Consider the following 24,280-nt stretch of genomic DNA (forward strand, 5'->3'; position numbering starts at 1 on the left):
ACGTCCCAGGTGAACGCAGCTCTGATGCAGGAGGGTCTGTTAATTCCTCATAGCATCCACTACACTGACCCCACGGAGCCGTCTGACTTCTCTGCCCCTCACTCACAGCCTGTCCCCCAGCGCTGCAGGTGTCGACACATGGTGGCTCCTTGGTTGCCGTGCCGGACCTGTTGTGCCTGACCTAAGGAGCCCCACAGGGCCTGGGGCACTACGGAGCAGGTGCAAAAGCTGGGGAGGCAGCGTGGGTCTGGCACAGCTTGCACAAAGCCAGGTCTCGTAAACCCAGCTGGATCCGGGCTGGCTCTGTGCTGGGTGTTTCTGCTCCTTTCCGCCCTCCGACACTTCTGGTTGTGGGAACGCGGTGCTGAAATACCTGAGCTGCCTCGGGATGGAGCCAGCTAGGTCCTCACAAAAGCAGATGCACTCTTTCCAGCGCAGAGCTGGCCCTAGAAAGAGCGTAACTGCATTCATGTGGCGCTGCGCCTTGAGCTAATAAATCCTGTCAGACCCAGGCTGGCTTTTCATCCGCGGCTCGGACAATCTGACCACAGATAAATGAACTCTGACTGTGTGGCGTTTACCATACCATCCTGAGACCTTAGAACTTTGACGGTATTTATCAGTATAATATTCCTCTGAAGCAGAGGAGCATCAGCATCCTCAGTTTCCAGGCAGACGACTGAGTTACAAAGAGGCTAAATAACTTGCCTGAAATCAAGAGAGATGTATGAGGCGGTGTCGAAACTTGGTCCTCTGTTTCCCAAGTTCTCAGATAGTGCAGTAACCCCTGGGCTGCCCTTCCTTACACTTATCTACTGTACAGTAGTAGTACTATACTAGTGTAATTGCTAATATGAAATGTAAAGATTTTTTTAAAGGTACATTACAGTATATAAGAATATCTTCTGATGTCAAACCTTTATTATAACTGTCATTATGGGGTTACAGTGTATGAGATCCTACTGTGCTATACAGAGCAACTGCACCTTTCAGCATTGTCGTAATCGAAGAATTACTGAGGTGTGACCTGTCAACTAATTAACACAGACCTAAGAACTAGGTCAGTCAAGGTCAGTCTCGCTCAGTGTCAGTGGTCTCTGAGTGGATTTGGCATGGATGCTATGGGAAAGAGTGTAAAAAATAAGGCATGTATATATGTGGTTTGTGGTCTTTATTTACCCCAATCTTTACACAGTGAAACTTTCCAAAGGAGATAGATATACAGATGTGTGTGTGTGTGTGTATATATATATATATATATATATATAAAACTTGTTGCAACAGAGGCCCTGATTTATTTTAGTGGAGGATGTTTACTGGCAACTGGTGTTCTCCAGGATGTGTAGTCCCCATATCCGCTCTAACTTCATGTGACAGGCTGTGCGCCACAGACAGCTGAGACTTTTTGCACCAGCAGTACCTTTAGAATACATGGTTACAATTTTCTGATGCAGAAATAAAAAGTGTACCACCACCCTACAGATCCTCCCAAGCTGTAATGCAAGTGAGAACAGACCACAAGATGAAGGGGAAATCAAAGAGTGGTGTTAACTACACGTTTACGAGGACCCCAGCGACTGATCTCCTTTACCGTTTTCAGGTCTACCAACCCATAGTCACGGGGCTTTGAGTCTACAACAGTTACCTGGAGATGAGTCTCGGAGTCCTTTGTGTAAACAGTGGTATCAGGACCTCCCCACTAATACAACTTCATTTCTGGGTGTGTCTGAAATATATAAAAGTATAAATGGACTTTCAGAAAGGTGCCCTGCTGACACTGAAGATGACTGAGGTCTCTCAAAGTCCAGTACCATGTTTCAGGGGAAACAGGTCTCAGACATTTCCCCATTTCTCAAGGAAGGATAACCTGTCACCCTTCTCCAGCCTGGGCTCCTTTGAAGGTCTCCCAGTCCTGGAAAATAAATATGAGGAAAGTATCTCCAAGTGAAATTCCTAGACTTTGAGAGCAGGAGTAGGCCTCAGCGCTGAGTTTTTCCCGTATGCAATGGGGGAGGCAGTAGCCCAGGTGGGAGCCAGCTCTGCTGAGGAAGCCTGCAGTCGATGGATCAGGAGCTGGCTAGGATGTCAACATCCACTTTAAGCCAGGCAGGCTAGACCACCCACAGGCAGCCCACGGAATACCTGGCAGCACTAGCCATGGGCTAGCATCCTATCATGCCATGTAAGTCCAGGACAAAGCTACTTCTTTGGAACTGCTTGATGTGATTTACATCAAGAGACAGCCGACGGGGAACATCTGCAGACAGTGAGACGCTGTTGGTCTGTAACAGGCAGGCGGCTGAGCTGGAGTGGCATTTTCAAGACTTTGACAGGAAACACAGCTATGCCAACTTTAAAGGAATATAATTATTTTTTTCAAGAGCTCTTTCTAAGCATGATGGGCTGTTAAGGAGACAGTATGAAAGCACTTGTATGAAAGATCCAGAATTTGAGTAATGGAGACCTGCATCCTGGATCAAATGGCACTTGGAGGTAAACTCTCAGCATTGCATGAGGTACGAATGACAGGCAAGAAGCGCTTTCAAAGACAAGACAAGGAGCTTATGCTTCCTATTATGAGGAAGAATCGGTGGAAGTATGTAAGAAAAAAGAGCATTACAGTCAAAGTTAATGGCCAAGAACACAATGCTAGATAGACAGCAGGCTAAACTGGATATAAATTCATAGAATACAGTGTTGCAAATAGCAAGATATTGGGCAATAAGAATCTGGATCGCAGTTTTGACACTATGATGGATGGAAAATTCATGTTTTAAAATAAGCTGCATGGACACAATCTTCTTTCTACATATAGACTAGAAATGGTTTGGTTGTCAAATCTGCAGGTAAGTGCCAGATGATGACGAGTCACCATTATAGAAATAAAATCTGAATTTGCGTTTTCAGAGAACACTACCCATAGATAGAAGGTAGAAGGAGGAAAGAAGAGATACACTGAAGAGACTAGTCAGCCCCTGTCAGGCAGCTAGGAGGTGGATGACGATCACCAGAACATCCCCTTCGGCTGAGCTTCTGAAGGAATTACAAGGGGAAACAAAGGCTGAGGAGAACAAGAACGACAGAGCTAACGGAGGACAAGAATTCAAGCACATAGCTAGCTGTTTATGATGATCAATAAATCAAGAAGAATGAGGGTAACTTTGAGATATGATTAAGAAAAAGTCATTGATGATTTGGGGAAGAATGATGCCAGTGGCTCAGAAGCCAAATCACAGTCTGCAGAGCCCAGAACGTGTTTACAATCAGAGGGAAAAGAGCCAGGGGGCTTGAAAGGTTAAAGAGCAGAGGAAGGAAAAGTACTGGGATGGGTTCTGTAGGAGGTGGCAGACCTTCGTGTCTGTAGTCCCACCGAAATCAACAGAGAGGAATTCGCTGTAGGCATGGCACTGTGTGTATACCATCGTGCAGCACTGGGGCACTAACGAACACTGCACACATTCTACGGGGGACTTTGTCAAAGTGAGGAACTGGGAAAATTATCTGAGCAATAGTATGTTTGATGTACGTGGTCATAGAAAGAATGCATAAGTCAAGGCCCAAGAAGATGATGTGGCAATGATTGAAATACCAGACGATAAGAGTCTGGGCAAAAGCTTTAGCTGTGGGGATAGCTAGGAAGGGGTGTATTTTACATAGGCTATTCAAATGTGTCAGCAGCCAACTTAATACACTTGAATAGTGCTGAGATGATTGATTACACACTGTTCAGAAATCATATTATTTTATAGAACCAGAGTTTTGTTCACTGAAAATTCAGTTTTATGTGTTGTGCTCCACAGAGGTTTCACTGACTGTAAAAGATCTTACCTTCTACACTTTGGCTGTATTAAAGCCAAAGCACTGCTGCTTTTGCAATATAAGGTAATTGAACCTTTCCATTCTTCAGTAGGCTCCATAAGATGTGATCTGTAAGTATCTTAACTTTGTCACATAACAGAGAGAGATCTTAAAATGAAAAATACCAAAGTTTATTTTAAAAGACATTTCTCCATATTTCTATAGCTGGGCGACTCATCTCCTCTACACTGAAGTCATGATCTTTCCTAAGACCAGAGTCTCAGCAACAATATGTAAGTCTTCGTAGCTTTACACTGCAGTAGAAGAGATACATCTTTGTTTTCAGTAAAAGAAATGAGTGATTCTGACAAGCTTTACATCTAAACTTCAAAAATAAATAAATTTACGTACAACCCAGCTTCCAACTCTTTACTTCCGAGTCAATCTTTACCTCCTTTAAATTCTTAAAATACACTTAATTTATTAATTCTTCAAAAATGTGATCTAAAATAATAAATAACAGTAATGAAATCCTGTGCCTAGTTTTGGGTGTCCCAAAACCAGAACAAGACCACTGGAGAGCCACCATGTTTGGGGGCTGGAACACTAGCCCTGTGAGGGAAGGCTGAGGGAGCTGGGCTCATTCACCCTAAAGAAGAGGGGGTTTGGGGGAGACCTAACAGCTCCTTCCCATACCTGCAAGGAGGTTACTGAGCAGGTGGAGCCAGGATCCTTATGGAGGTGCCGGGCAGAAGAATGGGAAACAGTGGTCATGTACCGAAACTGGAGACGTTCACACTGGGTATAAAAGAAGATAATTTTCCCTGTGAGAATGAATAAGCACTGGAATAGGTTTGCCCAGAGAAGTTGCGGAGTCACCTTCCTTCAACAATGCCTTGAGCAACTTGGTCTGGACTCTGCCGATCCTGATTTTAAGCAAGAGTTTGCACTACAGACCTCTCAAGGTCCCCACCAACCTGGATGATTTGGCAATCCTATAAAAATCACGAGCTCCCAAAACAGGGTGAGAAGACTGCCCCGTGCACCTTTTAGACACCCATGCAGGTTCCCTTCAAATCCTACCTGGCCACCTGGTATCTCTGTGACATCCACAGTGCACAAAACCCCCAAACTTTTATAAAATTGTCTCTGGTTTGAAGCAATAAAATGATTGAAGCATCATTCTATTCTTAATTTTAAGCCTTAATTTTAAATTTTTGAAGATTATTATCTGTGAAGCAAGACTATCCCGAGTTCTTCTGTCGGGCTACAGAGATTTCAAATTAGGCTAATTTTAAAAAACGTCTTGTCTCCGCAAAAATACCTGATGCCTTATGGAGGAAGACTGTAGATATTAAGAGACTGATTAGAAGTAAATCAACCAAATTCTCTTACATATTGAGTAAGGGATCAAAGATTGTCTTCCTTCTGACGCTCCTCCCTCTCTGAAACACAATCAAGCTCCTTAGTTTTTGACTTGCTTGTGCAGGCTTTGCTCATACAACACTTCCAGCAATATCCATGAGCATTTTCCCTGAAGAAGAACAAATTCATTAAAGCTGTATGTTTTCATTAAGGGCTCAGAGAAGCAAATGGAAAGAAGGGGTAACATCTCTAAAATAGCTTTGTTAGCTCTCAAGTTTAATTTCCAGTTCTTTCTGTAAAAAAAAAAAAAAAAAAAAAAAAAGAAAAAAAAAGCAAGAAACACAGAAAAAGTAGTAAGAAAAATATGCTCTAAATGATGTGTAGCATCCTCTCCCAATTTGGACTGGCACAAGACAACCAGTTCCTGCCTGCCAGCTGTGGACACCATATTTCTCTTGGAGTGTGCAAAAGCCAGTGTGCTCATGTGTGGATATCGCATTCTGAAGGTGAGAGGTCAAATTCCAGCTTGGCAGCTGCAGATAATGCACTTCTTTTGAGGAATGGTGATTTTAGTTTGCCAGTATATAGATCAGAAAATTACTAAAAAATTAACGTATACCAAGCCAGTTCAGGCTTTCTGTTTTGCAACACTTTTCATCACACTCTAACTACGGAGTTTGCAACATTTACATATGAGTTTAAATTTGCTCTAATATGGCCTCACAAGGACCTGTGGAATGCAAAGATGAAAAGTGAACTGTTTTTTACGTAGTTTTTTACATAAATTTACATAGATTTTACATCTTCTGCCTTAAGCTTTACTCAGTCACTGCTTTATCTCTCATACACATACAAATCCACCCACACAAGGTCATAGAGTAACTGGGTTTGGAAGGGACCTTGGAAGGTCATCTGTCTAACCTCTTGCTCAAAGCAGAGCTAACTTCAGACTTAGGTCAGGTTGCTGAGGGCCTTGTCCAGCTGAGTTTTGAAAATGTTCAAGATGGAAGATTCCACAGCCTCTGTGGGTAACCACTTCTGGTGCTGGTCCACCCTCATGGTGAAAATTTTTTCCATACATCCAGAGAGAACTTTCCTTGTTGCAAGCCGTGACCATTGCCCTTTGGCTTTTCTCTGTGCACCCCATCTTCTTATAAGCTCCCTTTTATATCTGAATATATTTTTTTATAAGCTTGTTTGTATGTATATATATGTTTATATCTTGAATTATATTTATATATTGCTGGTATATTCTATTTTAAATGTATGTTCAGTTTTTATTCCTACTTTGCATTTCCTGTTTCTTTATCACCTACACACCAAATAATAGAGAAAATATTTAAGGTATTTTTTAAAATGTCATTCTTGAGATTAGCCCTATCTCTTTGAGACATCTACCTTGTTCTTCCACTTCTTCCGTTGATTACAGAAGGCAAGAGGAGCAAAGATGACCGGATACCTGTAAACACAGAACTGCTACCACCACCAGCACCGACAATCAAAAGTAGCTTTCAAAATGATCCCTTATTAAGAGGAAAGCGATATGATGGAAACTTTTCAATTGAAATGTCAGAACTTGCAGATTATTTTCTTGTAACAGAAGCATTGTTCAGCATAGACGTACTTTGTATTGAACATCTCTGAATAACCTAATTTAGTAACTGGCTTTGGAGATGTCTTTCAAGCACAATTTAGAGACATTGACTACTTAATGTTAATAAAGGCTAAGCGTAAATGTTGTGATGTTAAGCACATGCTTTCTCCAGTATATCTATTTAGCAATAAAGTGATTGCAATATTTGTTGGAATATACAAGAGGGATCTCTGCCAAATGATAATAAAGAAGGGAGTTTAAAAAGAATTTTGGACAGTTAAGAATCCCTAGATAAAATCCTAACAATTTGTGTAGTTAATCTACAGTGAGTTTCAGAAGTAAAATTGCCTTCATTAATATAAAAGCATATGTTCAAGACACTTGCATAATCTGCAGAATATTATACTTCTCCACTGTCACATCGTTGATTACCCCTTGTCTTATATATCTAACAAACAAAGCTCAGGAAAACAAATTAAAAGAGAAGTCATGAGCATTCTCTCTGAAATACTGTCACCTCCTTTAGCCCAACTCAGAAGAAAGCCTGGATCAGTAGATAATCCTACAGAAAGGAGCAGTAGATAGTGACACTAATAGGAAACGGGTGTATGATCTCACTGCACTCAGGATGCCAGCCCTTGACATGTTGTGACAAATATCTAAGCACAGAAATGAAGGTTTCCAGTGAAAGGGCAAGAAAAGAGCTTACATTCAGTTTTGTCAGAGGAATTGTACAGACATACCCGAGGACATATTTTCAGAACTTGAAAGCCACAAAATACAGCTTTTAATTTTAAAAAGTGCATAAACCATGCTAGAATCCTGTTTTATTTGGGCTCTATACCCTGCAAATCACAATAGGAGCTGAATGCCAGCTTTTGCTTCATTGCAAGTTTTGGAAAGGTGTATCATACCTTTCTTCTGGAACAAAAATTTGACTCATTTCTGTCCTTACAGTGAGATAGAGCTAAAACATAAGGGAAAAAAAGCACGCAAATTTAAGGTCATCTTTCTTCAGAGTAAAATTAAATTAGAAAATAGGGCAGAGAAGCTGTGATGTCTGCCATTTCAACAATACCCCAGGGTCTGAGAAGGGGACTGCTGGAGCCAAAAGCATGAACCACAGTACGTAAGTAGCTGTAGTCTCTAACCATGCCTATCTTCTGATGATCAGCAGAAAGCCCATAAATCATACTCCTTAGGGACTGAAAGGCTTAAATAAGTATTAAAGGACTCAGCCCTGCACTGGCTGAATAATACATGTGATAATCTAGAAGATGTTGTCTGCCTTTAATTTCTACTTTCTTTCGGACTTCTTTTTTTTCTTTTTCTCCACTGAGCCCTTTAAAGCAGGAGGATAAGCGAAGCCATGCCAAAGGCAGATATTTCACTTTGCTTTCCCTGAACTCAACACTGAAGTTTTTATTATCACTTTAATGGATATTTTCGGATTGGTTGGACCTTAGTGATGAGTTTCATTATTTGATGTCAGCTTCTCTCCTTGGGGAAAATACAAAGTTTGGGGTTTTAGCCAGCATGACAATTAACAAAGGGAATATTACAAATCACATGGCTCAGTCTAAAAACAGCTACTGATCATCTGCAATGCCCTCATGACACTCCCAAGCCTTCCTTCACCCCAGTCCTGGTTTGGCCCACAGCTGGCAGCCGAATACTTTCTGACTGATAGCTGGCTTGGTGAATACAACTAACAATAACGCTGGGCCCAAGTCCACTCCCCAGTGTTTAGTACTTCTGGGGAACAGCATCTTGCACAGTAAGTAATTGTTGCGGTATCAAAATACACGTTTTATCTGCCCAGCATGAGGGACACAGAGAGATGTGGCTGGGACAATTTCAGGCAAGGGATTTTTTTAAAGTGAATTCATCTTGTGCTACTGCTGTCCACTTAGCAAAGTGTCACCTTCAAAACTTAAGATGTTTTTTAAATATTACGAAAAGATAAGATACCTTATATCTGATACCATATACGTATCGGATAGAAACTAGGGGCTAAATCCCTGAAGAACTTTAAGGATCAATCAAGTGAAACATGTTTGAATGTCTGCAACTAAATTTCACTTGAGTCGATGCACCTAAATCTAAACCAGAAATAACAATAATGGAAAACCCCTCTCTTGGCTTGCTTCTCACCTGGAGGCTTTGGACTCAGTGGCAGCATTTAGCTCCGTTTCAAAGATCCTGGAGGAACAGAGCTTTGCTTCTACCCCAAACCAGCAAATGGGAAAGGCCGAGACCGTCTCCGACAGAAGCATTCTCAAACCTTAAATGCAAAACAAGCATGAAAAGTGTATCGATATTTTCAGTCTAACCTCCTAGCCCTGTCAGCGTGATTTATCAGACACGTTCTGAGAAAATCTCTGGGAATAGGCTCCTCGCAAAACGTGGCTGTGGCAACTTCTTTGTTAAAGACACACCAGCAACACTATGCTCATGCTACACAACTGACTGTTTTCCCTCGTTTGCCTGATGATACCAAAACCTGTATCTCTGAATGTACCCTAAGTAATCAGGAGGGGAAGGCCGGGTGGGGAGGAGGTGATCTGTACCATCCCTGTGGCGCTGGGCCCCTACGCAGGAAAGAAACCAGGATTTGTTGACTAGAGAGAGAAGCAGGAGAAAGGAACCCACAGCCTGGGAAAGAGCCACCCTTATGTTTCTGGCTTCTGCCTCCAAAAGATGTATGTATACATTCATCAGTCACTGCATAAAATGTTACATGTGTCAAGCTACAAAAACATCTCAAGACCAGGAGGCCGAGAGCCCACCGCTACACATCTCCTTTGGAGCAATCAGCCCACAACACACTCTGCCTGCGATCAATAACGATAAAGTTGCTGGGAGTGAAGGAAGCAATGCATGTCTTTGTGGTTTCCAGTTAGGAAAACACACGGCTACCAGCGCCTGGGGGCAGGGGATGTGGATGTGAATGGATGTGGGGGATAAGGACGGGTTTGAGTACCCGTCTCTGACTCCCTGGCTGAGAGGCCTAGCCTGTAAATTACTGCACAGGAGAAGGACACGAACTTCCCAGCCTTCTTTTAAAAGAAAATAGTGAACTTTGATCTGTTCTTTGGCAGAATGGCTGTAGGTAAGGGCATGCGGTGACCGTATTTTTCAAAACCCTTTGCTGGTGGGGGCAGTTCTCTCCCTTATGGTGGCTCTTTGGAGAAAAAGAGAGACTGTGCTGCCTCCCTCGTACCTTGGATCAGGACATCATTCACAGGCAACTGCAAACCACACCGGGACTCCTTCAACAGCCTCCTGAGCAGCTCCATGGGACAAACACAGGTCAGCTTTGGGGCATTTGTGAGGGAAGCAGAGGTCTCTGGATCACCAGCTTACAGCTACCTACCGTTTTGTGACTTTTAAAAAATGCCCTTCGCAAGTCAAGGATGAGAAAATGGTCAAAAAGAGAACCAGCACTAATAGTATTCGCTGAGCCTCACTCACCCACTCTGGCACATCCCAGGCAGCTCTCAGAATGCAGCTAACACCCCGGGGCATGAAAATCACCTCTTCATTAAAGCTAAAGGAAGCCCAGACCAAGATGCTTTGTATTGGTATCTGCTTCTCTAATACAATTTGATGCACTGATACAGCAAAGTGACTGCTTGCTGGGTCAGCCAAGGAGGCTGCTATTCTGTGAAATGTTAGGGGAACATTGCTTTGCTACCTCAGCTTAAAATTCACATTTATCACTACAGATGTTTTGTTAAGATGTTTGATGCTTAGATTAGCTTCATCTGCAGGGAGGGGCTGGAAAAGAAAGGCAGGGGACAGCACATAAAACCAATCTAGCTAGATAAGTTCTTCCATGCTCTTCTTTTTGTAATAAGAAATGTTTGCCGTGTCTGTGCATGCATTTGAATTCTCAGGATTGCCACCGTGTGCCTGGATGTGATCTACTCAGAGCAAAAAGCAGTGGGCACAGAAGAGGTCTAAGACCAGGCTGATAGGGTCACAACGTATAGTTTTGTCAGGAAAGTCTGTCCTGCTTACTTTTTTTCCAAACCGCCCACTGCCTGTTTGGAAGAGGTCTGGAGAAAGGCAAATACATTGTCTGTGGAGGCGACACAGAGCAGGAGCTGTTGCCCAGCCAGCAGCGGTGCACCCAGCAGCTGCTGAAAGAAAGGAAAACCACAACTGTAAAATCAGCCGTTATTAAAGAGGAATATGGAGAACTTCTGAAGAACTAATCCTAAACTTACGAGGTGGGAAGGCAGCAAATTTTCCTTCTTACCAGTGGTAACAGTAGCAATAGAGTAGAAGCATGAAACTCTGCTGGCAAGACTTAGAGCAGACATCTCCATACCACTGATTGTTTTCTCACTCACTCAGTCTAGTCATATATCATTCTTACATTACACCTCTCTCCTGAGAAATGCAAACTACCGTTGAACGAAGATGATTCCTCCAGAATCCCTTCCATTCAAGTTCATGCCCAGGGTATGACTCAGATGCTCACAACAGAAGCAGGATACTCCTCTGTCTCCAGAGGACCCATCAAACCAAACTTTCTTCCAGACCTTCATCAGAACTCAGCCTTGGCCAGTCCTGTGCCAGATCCTGGCCACATTCATGTTGCTGTTGCTGGGAGCAATTTATTTTGGACATTCCCAACTATTGTCCTTGCGCGGGTGGTTTGTACTAGTGGAGATTTTGGACCTCTGTCCAAGACAAGAGGGAACATATCATGCCAACCTTGGAGAATACACTCCTAGCAAGTTCTGGGGCCTGACTTTAGCTCTGGCATAGCTGCATGGCCATGTCATACGTTTTCATTAAACATAGGCAAGTTGCGCAATTTGCTACTAGGACATTTCCATTCAGCAGACTCACGTACAAGGGGATTATGACAGAATCACAGGATGGCTGAGGTTGGAAGGGACCTGTGGAGGCCATCTGCTCCAACACCCCAGCTCAAGCAGGGACACCTGGAGCTGGTTGCCTAGATGGCTTTTGAGTATCTCTGAGGAGGGAGACCCCACAAACTCTCTGGGCAACCTGTGCCAGTGTTTGACCACCCTCAGAGTAAAAAAGCATTTTTTTTGTGTTCAGATTGAATTTAACGTTTTTTTAACTTGTGACCATTGCCTCTAACCCTGTCACTGGGCACCCCTGAGAAGTCTACCTCCCTCTTCTTCATTTCCTCCCGTCAGGTATTTATTTATGTACATGGATAGGACCCCCATAAGCCCTTTCTTCTCCAGGCTGAACAGTCCCAGCTCTCTCAGCCTCTCCTTACACATGAGATGCTCCAGACCCTGAATCATCCTTGTGGCCTTTTGCTGGATCCACTCCAGTAAATCCATGCCTCTCTTGAACTGGAGAAACGAGCGGCAGTTCTTCTGAGCTGGCACAGAAAGGCCAAGTGAGATGGACACAGGCCTGAGACTGTTTAGGAAGACCAAGGACAGCAGACCTGGGCCTGGCTGTGGACAACTTAACCAGGTTGATAAACTGTCATGAACATACAACCCCAGATCCAGCAGAACAGAGGCCATATCAAAATTACATGACAAATATTATTTTAACATCTAACCTGGTAGGATCTGTTTACACTGGGTCAGAAATTTGGCTGAGGGAGCTGCAGCATGTTTAGTTAAATCCCAAATTGTCTGCAAATGTTTTTTTGCATTTGACACTGTAATGTATACAATATTGACTGAGAAGTTTATTCAGTTTTATTATTTGCTTTTTCAATTTTCCAGCAAGATACTCTAGAAGCAGAAAGATTTCTTAGAAGCAAGTAGTACCTTAACAGATAAAACATGCCAGAGCAGCTAATGAATTAATATTTTTAGTTAAAAAAAAAACCCCAACCTATGTATATCATACATGTCCAGCAGGAGACTGTGGACATATAAGAAAAATCCTGCAATACTGTGTAAAATGTTCAAACAAATCATAGAAGAAAGCCACTCTGAGCCAACCACATGAAGTTAGCAATTAGCATAGCTATGCTAAGAATGATTCCCATTGCAGATATCTCATATGTCTCAGATATCACTAGCTGATACCTCAGTCAAAATAAATCCACTTTGTTGCTCTGTTTACTCTGCTGAGGAGTTTTGGTTAAACCAAAACCTTTCCATAAATTGCACTGTTTTATATACAATGTATAGAAAGTATTTGCTTTGAATAAAGCACTTAAACATTGATTATAAGGGAACGACTTTCAAACTTGCTGGGGTAGACCTGCTCCAAAACACATTTAGGAAGTGTAAAAACGGAAAAAGGAAATGCCACCCTAGTGCTTTCTTGAGAGTTGAGTTGCTGAGGTTCAAATCCTTGCTCTAAATCAGGAAAAAGAAGGATGTAAGCTGGCCACTGAGCATCTCAGTCATGTGCTCAGGCTATACTGCAGTCATGCCTGTCTTGGTCTTTTTTGTTTATTTTCCTTCTAAGCCAGGTCTCACAGGTATGTTCAGAGAGTGCCCACCATACAGGACGGACTCCAGGTGAAGGAACACAGCTCTTGCAAAGCTCAGCCTGCATGCACAAAATTGGGAATTTAGCCATGTTTCAGAAGCCTCAAGGGTTAGATTGCAGCTGTGGAAGGCACGGCAGGCTTAAATTTTGGATGTAGGCACCTGAAAGTGAAAGGAGGATTTTCTATCACTAATTCATCCTGTGGGGTCATACAGGGACACTACTGGTGACAAATGGTGTAATAGTTACCACAGAGATTCCCCAATTATTATGATCCCACTACCTGGCTGAAGAAAGGTGGTTGAATACTGGCAGTTCTTACACACTTCTGCCTGTTAAACTAACACAGCCTAGTGTGTTAACTAACACATCTCTTCCTTCTGGTTTCTTTCTTTATCAACAGAGTTATGGTTGAAAACAAAAATTAAAAATGAAGAAAACATCATACTCTAAGTCTTAGAGGATCTGAGTAAGCATTGCAGGCAACCTCCCGTAGACTTGATGCCAGAAATAAAAGTATAGTTATCTATGCAGTTCACTTGAAAGCCAGACAATTTTGGGAATGCACAATGTAGCTAGGACAATATTGCTGTAACAGCCATCGCATGTCCTTACTTTTTGATATTTACAGGGCAATCCTAAGACTGCTATAGTTTGGGGGATTTTTAACACACAGATTAAATCTGCGCTGCAAGTGAAACTGCAAGTGTAAGCCAGCAGGCAGGTCACAGAGGAGCACCAGTGGTCTGGGCTTCCCCATGGGCTGTGCACACCTGCTGAGGACACCGAGACCTTTCTGAGATTCTTCATCTGCGCCGAGTCCCGCAACGTAGCACCCTCATCACTGCTATCTTTATCAGGTAACTTCAAGCTGGCATGGGTACACCCTCATATGCAATGGTCACACCTCTTTTTTGTGGAGTACATCCTTAGCTCCACAAATGCTTTAGATTGTCCAAGCCCTGTTCACACACAGCTATTTACTAAAATTTTTATGGGCAGATCAGGTGGATGTAAAGAATAGACTTAAGGCCCTAATTCTTCAGGGAACTTTGTACCTTCTCCACTCACCGGTTTGACAAATGCATCTGGAAGGGGGCTTGGGGAAGGTTCCTGAAAGCAGGTCTGGCGTTGGAAGCTCCTGACTAACACAACAGCTACACTTCTCGTTCCATATTCCAGGCCATATGACAGTGTCAAGACACACAAGCCACCTATAGTGCTTGGAACAACTCTGCTCCATAATTTTCTTATCCTCATTTTAGATCAGTCTAGCAATAATAAACTGATTCTTACAGTTCCTGGCAGGCTGCTCCAGTATGAGAAGTATTCTCTCCCTTGTTTAAACGAAGGATCGTTCAGCCAGACTTCTCCTTTAGCTCTGGGAGGTTTGGACTGTGGCGACTTCTTGCTCTCAGCCATCCCCACATAGTGTTATTTATTTGTGGCATTTTGTATAAGAGTTCCTATGCAAATTATAGCTTGGAGCTTTTGTCCGATGGATAGCGAGAGCTGCAGTGTGCCATTCCCCCAGTGGCAAGCCTGCTTCGGTGTCACTTAATAAATTACCATTCCAAACACAAGAGAAAAAAATGTAAGTATGTTGGAAATTTAAAATTGGATCTTTTCTGTCATTCTTCTCTCATCACAAATAAACCAAAAAGAAAAGAAAGACGCTTGTGGTACTAGAAGCCTTTGGATTGTTTTAACTACTAACCAAAACCTCCAATAAGCTGCCAACCAGACTACTTTCCTCAAGCTTATTATTCCATTTCTGTTTCTGCCATTTAACTCCTCAACTGTAATATTTCCATGCAAACAGCACGGTGTGCCCAAAATATCTTATCTTACATGAGAGAAAACAAAATTTTTCAGGGAGGACACTGTATCTCTTTTCCCCCATACAGCTGCAACTATGCAAAACCAAAATGGTTTCTCTCTTGGCGGGCAGGCGGGATTCCTAATGAGCCAACACACAGAAAACAGATAAAATTAAGAGACAAACACCAGAGCCTATTTTATCCTCTTTCTTTTCCCGTCATGCTTTGTCCAGCTCTTACATCCTCATTATTACCACTAACTGCAGCTGACAGATACTTAGAAATTACATTTCAGCCAAAGTCATTGGCTGACAAGCCCTGTACATTGACACAAAGTGAACACTTCTCCCCCATATTCACGGCTATCAAGAATTTTTATTTTGTCCGTATCTCTGCTCTAATGTCCTCCTAACTTTGCCTAGTACTTTTTCATTCTTCTTATCTGACAGTTTCTTTTCTCTCTCTTTTTCATAAGATGTTTCATGTTGTTTCACATTGCCTTTGTACTCTCCCCAGGCTTCTCCTCCACTTGCTATGTCTTGTTTCTTTGGACATCCCTTTCAAACACTCTTCTGGAGTGAAGGCTTCCTCCATGCCTTCCCCTTACATCCTTTATCTTCACTCCCTTGTATGAGCCCTTAGTAATTCCTCAGTTCAAAAATGATACAGCTGGAAAAAGCTGTGGGGGGCAAATACGGCATCTCGGATTACCTGCTGCTCTGGAACTAGTGGTTTTGAGTTGATGCATCCTGCACAGATCGATGGGTACTGTTAGTTCAATAGATGGATCCTGCCTAAAAAGATACCCTTTTATATCCTATTTATTTTTCTCACAAGTGTAGAGTTAAGACAGAGGGGGTGAAAGACAGGAGGGCTGTGTTGGCTCTCTCTGTGGGATCAACTCAGAACCTGTAGAGCAAGTGAAGATAATGTGGTGGGGTACTGGCATATGTGGGCTTAAACTGACACAATATGTACCTCTTTGTGGCTCCCTCTGCCTACATGTTCAACAGTCCCACTGTGTCTGGCTCTATACATGAGTAAAGCACATACATGATAGCCCATTAATAATGTTTAATATATAATTTTGCTTCTTTTTTCCCAGGAAAAATTTTTAAGTTTTTATCAGCTTTCAGTTCTGCTGACTTCTAACAAGCCTTTTGGGGGATTTTTTTTTTTTTTTTTTTTTCTGAACTGGTTTCGGTGGTGAGTAGGAGTGAAGAAAGAAATTCAGTAAGCCTGCAGGCAATTGCTGTGCTGGCAGTGTGCATTGCTTTTCATTTTGGAATTGGCATGAAGGTCCTCCAAGTAACACAAGCTCTCCTTTTTGACAGAATTGACAGATAAATTATATAACAAGATGCAGTCAGATGGGTTTTTGGGGGGGATGAGGCTTGAGTGAAGTCAAAATGGAAAGCTCATTTCACATCAGGGGTATTCCTTCACTGTACTTCTAAAATACAGCACCTTTGATTCAGAAGGCTCCTATGGCACTCCCTAAAACTCAGCCAAGATTTCAAATGACATGGCTGTCTAAATTAGGTTCCTCAATCTATAGTTGGACATACCAGTAACAACTTGATAATCACAAGCGTTTGACCTCACATTCTTTTTACTTGGCAGGACAGGGCGCTGCAAACTATTAGTACCTTTAAGCAGTGCAAGTAATTTTACCTGAAACTGTATATTCTTTGAAAACACTCATTGAATTTGTACAAGAAACTAGTATCTAACCATGTTGAAAGCCAGAACAGATGAGTGTCCTTGTTTCTTCTAACTTAATTTGAACCTCCTGGAGCCCCATGGAAATTCTCTGACATTTCCTATTCTTGGTAACACTTGCTTTATATTCAAATCATACATCATATTGGACTATATTTGTCATACTAATAATTTCCAATAAACATTTTCAAAGTTTTAGAAGCTGTCTGCCCTGAGTGAGTTTCACATCCTTCAGGAAAATTTGTAAGGCAGTATGAAGTGAGGAATGGAGAGGAAAAGAAGTTGAAATAAGCCTTTTCCTACCTACACAGTAAGAAAGGGACGGCACTAAACAAATAGTCCCTAGTTAGGTCAAAAATAAACCTGCAGAGAAGAAATAAACAGGTTGCTCTCTATTTTATATACTGCTCAAAACTTCCTGTATTACAAACAAAAATTCTTTGTTCTTTTCCAAAAATCATTAGGGAAAAAGGTTTTTACATCAAGGAAATCATAAAACACAAGGTTCATCTAAGAGAGAAGGATGAACTACACTTTTAAGTAAGATAAACTCTGTCTAAATGTCATCACTTTTTGCCTGAAAAGTACATCAATCTGGCATCATGGGAGGAAAAACGATTCTTAAAGCAGTACAAATAGAGAGGAATAAAAGCCAAATTAAGTATAATCTGAACAATTATTATCAAATAGCACATTGCATTTCTGTGGCCCCTACTGTACAAAGATATGAAAAGATACTGAAATAATTATTTAACATCCAATACTCCAAAAAGGTAATTAAACTCCTAATTCCTAAGTGCAGACACAAAAATTTCATGTTACTCTTTTTAAGATTAAAAAAGAAATCTTGTGTCCAAGCCATGTATAGAATCTTAATCCTTCCACAACCAGCCTCATTGTACAGTCACAAGGTCAGTATCTCTATGCATTCAAGAAACAGCTCTTCGACACAGCACAATTTTTCCTTAAATACCATAACCTCTGATCACTAAGGGACAAGAATTAAGGGCTCCCAACATAGGTATAAAAAGATAGTTGTCCTAAATACTTCCAGATACCCCACCCCAGGGTCATTATTAGAGGAACATAATCTGCACTCTTAAAAACTCACTTAGTGTAGCTTCCAGCCCATGGCCATTTCAGCCAAGCCAGCCATAGCTGAACAGCACAGCCAGCACCTTTCCACACTTCTATCACAGCATGTGCAAGCTCTCACAAGCATCCAAGTTTTTTTCATGACAAATTCTTCCATTTACATTGGATGATCACAGCAACAAGAAAAACCTACTGAAGCAAGCTTAAACTTTTATATTGTTTGCATTAAAATTTCTCCTCATGGCCAACTTCATACGTTCAGGGTTGGTTAGCTCCAGGAAGACAAGCTCCAACACCACAATCATCTAATTCATAAACATTTTCAAACTCCGTAAGCTATGGAATATGTTTATACTGCATTATTTTACCCCATACTAAAGTTCAAATTTCTCCAGTGGCCATAATGCATATATGAATGCAAACCCTCACATAGAAGATATTTTGGGACACAGTAGAAGGAGAAGTTTAGTCCATACCATTAGCACAGCATGGATGGGTGAGGTGTGCTGTGCCTGGTCTAGGCTGCTACCATGTAGCCTGCTCTTTTACAAAGGGACATAGGGACTGTACTTAGCCTGAATTCAAAATGCTGTCCTATCACTGAGCAAGAAACAAATATAGTACTTATGAAGATGCTGCGAAGTAGCTTACTCCCTCATGCAGGCTACTCAGAAACCATAGCCAACCTCTACTTGAACAACTTAAGGTGAGTATCTTTGGACAGCTATAAATCAATGATGGTTTTGTTCTTTGCAAAGCATTGCTCATTCTCATACAAAATGAAAATACTCATTAGAAGGCTTGCAGCTTTGCATTTTCACATCTTTAAGAGTTTATTTAATCAGGACTGCATTATACAAGTGAAGAAGAAAGTTATTTTACAGCCTGTCAGCTGGCTGCTCAGTCACGGTAATGAATTAGTTTCACAACTCTGCTCCTGTTGCCAGTTGTCATCCTGTAAGGATACTGAATTCATGAATCCAGCTGCAGGGAGCTCACATGCCATCTCCTGCACAGTTTACTGGCATCTATTCTCAGTACTAACCACCATACCATGCTGTTCTCGCTAGTCTCAGAAGTCTTTGCTGCATTATTTTGCTGTAAGGTGGCAGGCATCTTTGTTGCCATCTTATTTATTTACAAAGACAGTATATACACCAAATCCTCTGCTGACAGGTACAAAAGGAGCAAGGAAAGCCAAGTCCACTCTTCAGCAATGCTGTGCTCTCAGCGCTTTCTGCTGAGCTCCTCCCATTTGCTTATTCCTGCTTCTGACTTACAGCAATTCCAGCAGTCAGTGCTTTTTGTTGGCACAGCACAGTCTCAGGCCATAAAACCTAGTAACAACTTGGAGTAGAGAATAACGTCTGCCCTTCCAAGCTATTGGTGGGATTTTGTTTAAAACATTATTTTAATGTACAGCTCACAGGCATCTGATTTTACTTTTTCTCTTGGATATTAAAGGTTACATAATTATCAGCTAACTGCAGGGAAGATTAGGAGTGCCTCACACCATTCTTCCACTTGCACACGCTGTAAGAGCCCATTACCAGAAGCAGTACCGTTCCCATTACCACTACCCTCCTCTTAATTAAAAATCTTTGATTGGCTTTTGCAGGCTTAATTGCTGATGGCATTTCTACAATAGGAATTGAGAAGACATTTATTGAAACTATTAAAAGTTTTATTAAAAAAATTAGAAACACAACACATCTTCTCTGAATAATAGTAGAAACAAAACATTTTAACCCCCAAAGAATCCTAGCTTTACATGTTTCACTTGTTTCAATAGAAAACTACAATCTATTTTCTACAAAAGAAGGAAAACTTGACAACATTATAACTGCTCAACATGTTTACTGAAAAATAAACCAACTTTGTTCAAAAAGAGTCCTTGCATGAGGGGAAGTACAAGATTTTCCCATCTTCCACTTTTCTTCCCTTCCTCACTTCCCCCCCCAAAAAATGGAGAGGGAAATCTTAAAACAGCCTTCCTCTCCCCTTTCGCAGGGCTTCTTTTAGCAGTTACTACAAATATTTTTGTAAAAGCAGAGCCAAAACAAGAGGCACGAAGTGGATCTTACCTTCACGTAATTTGAAGAGGAGAACAACTATTCTTGCATACTTATAAAATATTGCTACTAATGAGATTACTGAAGCTTAGACAATGGAAAGTTTTGGCCAAATTTGCAATTGTCTTGCAAACTTGCAAAGTTTTACCTACTGTCAACCTATCACAAAACTCATGCTCTGGCCAGCTTTGTCCTTTGGCTGGGAACATGCTTGGCCTTCCCTCTTTTGCTCTCCCCTCCCTGCATAATTCAATCATAACTTATTTTGTGAAGACCTCCTAGATTGCCTGTGCAAGGAAAACTGTGTGTTACCAACACCTACGGCGACAAGCTCTGCTGAGCACATGTTTAGCCATTAGGAAAAGCCATTCCGCAAGCACTGGCAGGGCAGAGTGCCATTACGGCACTGTCATGTGCCTCCCATGAGAAGTGTCATAGTTTGAGATTAGGTTCAACAAAGCTTTCTTCTCTGAATAGCAGTGCTGATACATATAGAAAAAAATTAGGGGACTAAATTCTTACTGGGCCACTGAAAGCACACAGTAGATTTACTTTACCAAGAGTCACCTGGAACTAAAGCCCTCCATAGCCTACAGGATACCAACACTTTGAATGAGGCTTCTCCTTTCACCCATCAAAACCAGGCAAGATCTATGCAATTTATGATTTTAGCAATGTTACCCTAACTGTGTAACAGCAGATGGACTTCAGAACGTATGCACTCCTCTCCAACCATACATCCACTTTTATCTTTTGTTTTTTAAAGAGCAACAGTAGCTTTTTTACAATTTCTCCTAGGCAGAGACAATGTCAGGTGACTGAAAAAAGTAATACAAATAAATCATTTGTTTAAAAAACTTTCATCTGAAACCAGAATTTCAGAAAATTGGAAACATTACTTAAAATATACTTGCAAGTACCTGAGATACCACCAGTGAATATAGTTTGCTCTGAATTTTACATTATTTACAATTTCTGTTTTAGTGAACTGAGTAGCAAATGGTCTTCTTGAAAGTGATATGAATTCTCATTCTGAAGTTCTGTTCTGAAACCCACCTGACTGTGTACTTAAATCAGTGGTTTCAGTGATCATTGCACCAGGTTTTAAATGCTAGTGCAAAACCAAGACACTCCTCCCCCCCCCGCCCCCGAAAATAAAAACCAACCCACAAAAGCATTAGCTTTACATCTACAGCAAGTTGAATAAATTTCACCCTTTGAGCTTCCTAAAAAGGACCAAAAAAAAAGTCACAATCATTTAGTAAGAGTGTTGTTTTTTTTGTGAGCTGGACTGAACCCTTTAATAGGGGACCCTCTGAGATGTACAGTACCTTGTTGGTACATGAATTCAAGTGTGGCGATGACAAAAAATATTCTGATGCACAATATGTTTACAGAAGGTACTGTAATCATTTTGAACTGAGGTTTTCCTTTAAGGTTTACACAGGGAAAAAATTCTCAAGCCTCAAAACTGTACACGTCACTGATGTTTCACCTAGTATTTGATGGAAACGACCAAGAATTTAAGCAGTGCTACGATCTGCATGTACCTTTTCTATGCATGCATATCTGATAGACAAAATGTCAGAAAAACCAGAATGAAAAGCTATAACACAGTATTGTGCTCCTGAGATGATTTTAAAACTCTGACTATTTAAGTAAATTCTTCCTGTCAAAAGGAAAGCTGCATGTGGGCCATTTCCCTGCTGTTTACAAAGAACATTCCAATTTTATCTCATTTAAAAATTCTTTAATTATTACACAACAGCACTTCTGTGATTGTGTTATCAAACAGGGAACATAGCTATTACACAATCTGGATTGTTCCAAAGTGAGTGTTTTGGGGCCGTAATTATACAGAATGAATCTACAGTTTGCAATTTAGTCAATCTCTTGAGAGAAAACTTGTGGAACAAAAGAAATTTGCCATAAAGACCATGCTCAGACTTAGGAAACTCTGCTCACCAAAGGCAACTTGCTAACTTCAGCTCCTACTCAGACTCTTCAACCCCATCAGAGGAACCAATCCTATACATAAAGTGAATCCCCGTGCTGTAGACCAGCTCTTCGCATTGGTATATGTAGTCCAGCAGCAATCTACCTTTAACTGCTTATTTCTACCACTTCTTAAATTCCATCTGCTAGGCCAGCACAACTGTTTTGACAGTCATAAGACAAAAGACATAATTAAGCACAATAAAAAATGTTTATTATAGCTAAATCAGTTCTTCAAAGGCACAAACACTTTGGACAAAAGGAGTGTCGCATGACAGCAAGAAATGGCCAAGGAACATACACAGGAAAAAGTGTAAAAGCAGTTGCTTGCAGAATCAGAGTGCCTACTGAATGTGCCAGTAACCAAAACCTAATGCTTTCTAAGAAAGAGAAAAAGATTTAAAGAAACTATCATTAATTACTTCCTCATCCCACACATATCCCAGTTCTCACTGTTCTTCTAGAGTCCTTTATGTAGTGGTAGAACACTTCTCCTTGCAAATACCCTGTACACCTATTACCTTTTAGGTTACGAAGGTATGATTTTTTTCCCCCCTTTCCCCTACCGCCATTCTTACAACTGTAAGCATTATAGGAGTAGACTGCAGCACACTAAGTTAGATTAAATCATCTGCTGGAAACTTCCATTACTGTATTAAAGTATGTTTCAAAATAAGTTATTAGTATGCATATACCTAAATATAACACATTAAATCATAAAATAATTTAGACTGGAAAGGACCTCTGGAGGTTATTTAGTCCAACTCCCTGCTCAAAGCAGGTCTAAGTCTATCAGGATGGTCAGGTACTTACCAAGTTGAACATCTACAAGGTGAAGATTTCCATAACCTCTCTGGATGACTGGTTCCAATGCTTGATCATCATCATGGTAAAAAATAATAATCTTTCTCACTCCCCTTAAATCTAATTGGAATTTCCCCATGCTCCAATTTGTGTTGCTACTCATCCTGGCCTCATGCACCTTCAAGACCAGCCTTGCTGTGAATCCTCCCATTGAAGGGACTGATGACATCAAAATCTGGCCTTAGCCTTCTTTTCTTAAGGCTGAACATTACTAAGCTTTCTCAGTTTCTCCTTTTATGTCACATTCTTACATCCTCACCATTTTGGTTTCCTCCCCACTGCACTTGCTGCAGAAGTTAACTGTCTGCCTTGTATCAGGAAGCCCAAAGTTGGTCACAGTACTCCAACAGCGTTCTTCCAAGGGGAATAATCACTTCCCTAAACCTGCTGGTTCCACTCTTTGCTAATAACACCCAGTCAGGACACTATGGTTCTGCTATAGGCATGTCTCTTTCCACAAGGACACCCACTGACTTGTGTTCACCTTGCTGTCCACCATAACCCCAAGTCCTTTTCTGGAAAGTTGCTTTCCATTTAGTTCATGGCCCCTGCCTGCACTGCTACATGACACTATTCCATCCCAGATGCAGGACTTAACACTTCACTTTGCTGAACTTCAAGATGTTCCCATGAGCCAATTCTTCTTCCAGCCTGCTGCAGTTCCCCTGAATTGCAACCCTGCCCTCCAGCACATGAACTGCTTCTCCCCCCTAGTTTGGTACAGTACATCAGACAGGATTAGACAGGGGAGAGTAAAGAGAAAAGCCTGCCTTGAAAATCACTTCTAAAGAAAGACACCTGCCATCTTCATGGACAAATCAGTTCCTGTGACTGTTTCCCAGCCAACATGTAATTACAGACAGTAAGCAGGAGGGTTGACAAGTTAAAACAATTGTCCACATGTAGACGAGTTCCAGAACTTGTGGAACAAAGAGGGGAAAAAGGTATGCAGTTGGAATAAGGTGAAGGTGAGTCATTAAATTTTCCCCTCAACCTTAAATGCAAGACTGTATGCAGAGATAGTGTCTCTTCTTTTCCAATATTCACATTCACCTCACTGATCAGTCACTGTACTTCACAGAACCCTAACAAGGATCTTGGGTTTTCTGGCTTAGAGGTGCTATAACACATTCTGTAGTGCAAAGGTGCCAAGGAAACCCAGGGAAGTGTGAAACATTGGCTGAAAAAACTCAGAAACTTTAAAACAAAACCCTTCAAATTACAATAGTTGAACAACACAGGGTTTTGTTGCTTCATGTTTGCATCGTGAATCTTGAGAACTTCAGATTTCAAAATAAAAGCTTTAAACCATACCCAGCTCATTAGTCAGACCCTTTGAAAGACTTTTTACCCCCTGAAACAAAAAAGCTCTACTCCAGAAAGTTTCCAAGACTGGGCAAGCTTAAAAATGAGATTTAGAACAGGAAAAATTCTGAAGGATGAACACAAGTCTACCCAAATAGTTATGTTAGGTTTCGTAAAAGGCGTAAGCTACACAT

At 41.3% G+C, this 24,280-nt stretch overlaps 2 protein-coding genes across 4 annotated transcripts in view; both read right to left on the reverse strand.

The window, feature by feature from the left end:
* The window catches only part of RSPO2 (R-spondin 2), a 120,806-nt gene extending 111,867 nt beyond the window's left edge, over positions 1-8,939 (reverse strand). The window contains exon 1 of the mRNA XM_049830339.1: positions 8,912-8,939. Within this exon, the coding sequence (XP_049686296.1) occupies positions 8,912-8,939 (28 nt within the window). The remainder of the gene's footprint in view (positions 1-8,911) is intronic.
* EIF3E (eukaryotic translation initiation factor 3 subunit E) overlaps positions 8,071-24,280 on the reverse strand; it is a 43,503-nt gene continuing 27,293 nt past the window's right edge. The window contains exons 14-15 of one of the 3 annotated variants that reach the window (XR_007509766.1): positions 10,781-10,899; positions 8,071-9,041 (exon numbers count right to left, since the gene is read on the reverse strand). The gene's annotated coding sequence lies outside the window, so the exon portion shown is untranslated. Of the gene's footprint in view, positions 9,042-10,780; positions 10,903-24,280 lie in introns of all 3 variants that reach the window. The other 2 variants (XR_007509765.1, XR_007509769.1) reach the window with 2 other exon arrangements.

Source organism: Accipiter gentilis, chromosome 2, assembly GCF_929443795.1.
Source record: "Accipiter gentilis chromosome 2, bAccGen1.1, whole genome shotgun sequence".
Classification (NCBI taxonomy): Eukaryota; Metazoa; Chordata; class Aves; order Accipitriformes; family Accipitridae; genus Astur; species Astur gentilis.